General features: G+C 36.8%; 1 protein-coding gene across 1 annotated transcript in view; it reads left to right on the top strand.

The window, feature by feature from the left end:
* LANCL3 (LanC lantibiotic synthetase component C-like 3 (bacterial)) overlaps window positions 1–2,996 on the top strand; it is a gene marked incomplete at its 5' end in the record, with an annotated part of 16,782 nt that extends 13,786 nt beyond the window's left edge. The window contains one exon of the mRNA XM_010853233.1: window positions 2,391–2,996. Coding sequence (XP_010851535.1) covers window positions 2,391–2,550 — 160 coding nt within the window. The remainder of the gene's footprint in view (window positions 1–2,390) is intronic.
* Between the last annotated feature and the right edge of the window lie 330 nt (window positions 2,997–3,326).

The following is a 3,326-nucleotide window of genomic DNA, read 5'->3' as shown; positions in this document are numbered from 1 at the left end:
CAGAATTTCTTAGAAAAATGAATTGGTTAGTTTGAATTTTGCACCATTGGGTATATTTTGGAAATAATCATTTTCACTTTAATATGATAACATGCAGTATAGGTCAGAGTGCAGTGAAACTGCAACTCTCACACATTGCTGACTTTTGTAAATTGCTGTATATCATTTAGAAGTTATTTTGAAAAGCACAAAAATATTTATCATGTTATTTTTAGGTTAAAAAATATAGGATATTAAATATTATACAAAGTATGATTTCAGTAGTATAGTAAATAAATCAAACCCTGGCGGGGAAAGGTCAGATAAGGAAGCAAAATTAACTGTGCATTTCTCTTAAAATATAGTGGAATGGTTGTCTATCTTACAAATATTCTGCTATACTATGTTTTTTGAAAAAATGCATATTTACCATGTATTGAATGCTTGCTCTTTGCCCAGATCCCTAATATATGGTGTCTTTAATCTATACAGATAATCTTATGCAACTGTGCAACTTCATCATTTTAAAATCAGATTAAGAAGTTTGCTAAAGTTCATCTAACTTGAAATTATCAGAGTTAGGTATTGCAACCCCAAAGCCCTTCCTCTTTCTACCACACCAGGGCTTTGTGTGTGTGTGTGTGTGTGTGTGTGTGTGTGTGTGTCTGTGTGTTTGTGTATGTGTGTTAGTCACTCAGTCATGTCTGACTCTTTGTGACCCCGTGTACTATAGCTTGCCGGGTTCCTCTGTCCGTGGAATTCTCCAGGCAAGAGTACTGAAGTGAGCTGCCATTCCTTTCTCCAGGAGATCTTCCCAACCCAGGGGTTGAACCCAGGTCTCCCACATTGCAGGCAGATTCTTTACAATCTGAGCCACCAGGGAAGCCCCAGGACTTTGTAATCTAGGGTTTGTGAATTTACTTGAGAAAAGTATTACATTTTACACTGAAAGGTAGCATTTCCTTCAGTTCTGAGTCTGCAGTAGACATGACTCTGTCACCAGTAAAAGTCATAGATATTCTCATGTTATTCCTATTGTTGCAGAAACTGTGAAATGTATTTTGCTCCAATCACTAGTTAGAAATGTCAGCAGTTATTAGATCCACTACTGGATCTTGTTATTTAATGTTCTAATTAAGAATCTGTTTATCATTGTATCACAAATTTGGTTTAAAAAATTCTGCTAACTTATAATTAATTTCCTTGGAAATCCTGTGTATTTTACTTTATGTATATGGAGACTTTTTTTTTTCTGATAATGAATCCAGATTGCCAAATGATACAGAACACTAAAAGGTAGCTATACCAGGAAGTTTCAGTGTGTTAATTATAAATTTTGAGTTAACTCTTAAGATGCATCATTATTCTACTGTTTTTTTTTTTTTACTGTTTTTAACTTCTATTAAAAATTGTTGCATATTCAGGAAAACAGTTGAGAGAAAAATTAGCCCAAACAAAATCGCCATATGTTTCCTGCTCATTTATTTTAAGCTACTGTCAATAATTCCAAGAGCCTGAAAAAGATCAGATAAGTAATTACTCTTCATAGGACCCCCTATGTAGTAGCAATAATCTAAATTTATGGCAGAATCAGCTGTCAGGCCTTTTCAACCTGTGAGCTCTAGCCTCTGAACGAGTGATTATTTTTGTTGTTGGTGGGAATCAGTAGAGCAAGTCTGTAAAGAGGCGACAGCACTTTAAAACCTGTAAACTGCTAAAAAATGGTACTCATTAGAAATGGTTTGAATAGGCTTTGTGACAAATACAGGTAAAAGAAAAAAAGATCTCTCATTGAGAAGTTAGAGATCAGTGATTTGTTTTTAAGGCAGATGTCCTAAAAATAATCTATCTTGTAGCTGAGTTTGCTGTTTGATGTCATGATTATAAAATGTTGCTTGCCTTTTCCCATTCATCTTATTCTTTTGTTTGCCCAAAGCAGAGATCGTATAATATCTTGCCCATTTATTTTCATAGTCTCTGCTCTCTGTCACATATAAATGAAACCTAGCTCAGAAATAATATGCCTGCAGAAACACAGCATATTTACTTTTTTAAAGGCACAGGCATATATCAGCTTGCTTCTACTCAAGATAAATAAAAGTATGGCTACTTATCTGTCTTTTTTACTTTCAATTATTGGATGGCAGAAGGAATGAAATCCTCAGAAAGTGCTTTGCTTTGCAAATGCCAAAAATAGTCAAGTTTGCTTGCCAACCTAGGCTATGAACATATACAATGGCATAATGGTGTCTCCATTTCTTAACAGAGAAGAAGGCCTTCTTAAAATCTTATATACATCTGTAAAGAGAATGCTGCTAAAACTTGAACTTATCAGAGAAGAGGATGAAGCAACCCAGGGTCAATAATATGGAGACACTCATATGAAAACTGTTCATATCTTCTTCTTTTAGGTTTGCTGAATTTTTATTTACGGAGGAATTCAAGGCTGGTTCCCGGGTCCTGGAAAGTATATACAGCTTGTATGAAGGCTTCTCTGGGACCGTGTGCTTTCTGATCGATCTGCTGCAGCCCAACCAGGCTGAGTTCCCTCTCTTCAGCGTCTTTGTTTAGAAGGCTCCATGTCCCATCATGGCCCTGCAGAAGGTTCCCAAGATTTCCTGAGCCTACTACCTGAGGCAGTTTCCACATAAGCCACATTCAATGGTATCACAACCATGAGCCTTAACATTGCTGCCAGAAGGAAGGAAGGGAGCAGGCAGGTGAAGAAGGCAACATGATTCCAGGTTGAAGGGAGAACAGCATGAGAACGTGCAAACATAAAGACACCACAACTCTTCTAAAACCCCTAGAGATGGAACAGTTCAGGGAATGGATGTGACACCAAAGATCAGAGGAAAAAGGGAAGGAAAAATCATCTGTCTCACTTAAACCAACATTGAGATGTGGATTATGGCAATGAAATGCCAAAAATATTTTTGCAATTGGAAAGAGAATTTGACCACTTGTGGGTGCCCTCCACCCCTAAATTCAGAAATAAAGACCATCAGAAAACTAAAGTCATTGCCCAGCTGAAAACTGCTAGGAAGGATGGGTCAGGTTGCCAAAGGACAAAAAGGGAAACTCTTGGTTGTCCTTTGCCTTTACTTACTGAAATTCATGATTTTTAATGAATGGAGAAATTTGCCTATGAATCTATTTTTATCATTACCCTGGGCACTTTAAAGAAATCATACCATAACTTAGCTTCAACCCCCAAATTCCAAGTTCCCTTAGGTCTTAGAGCATATCTTTTCCTGGTTCCTTCTTCTTTCCGAAAGCTCAATTAGAATAACAAAATTCACAGGCTAGCAAATACCATAGCAGGTGTTGCTGTCAAGTGTTTTTCT

Source organism: Bison bison, unplaced genomic scaffold (genome assembly GCF_000754665.1).
Source record: "Bison bison bison isolate TAMUID 2011002044 unplaced genomic scaffold, Bison_UMD1.0 scf7180017852983, whole genome shotgun sequence".
NCBI classification, from domain to species: Eukaryota; Metazoa; Chordata; class Mammalia; order Artiodactyla; family Bovidae; genus Bison; species Bison bison.
Note: the sequence above shows the minus strand (reverse complement) of the source record. Positions and strands in the feature narration are given on the sequence as shown.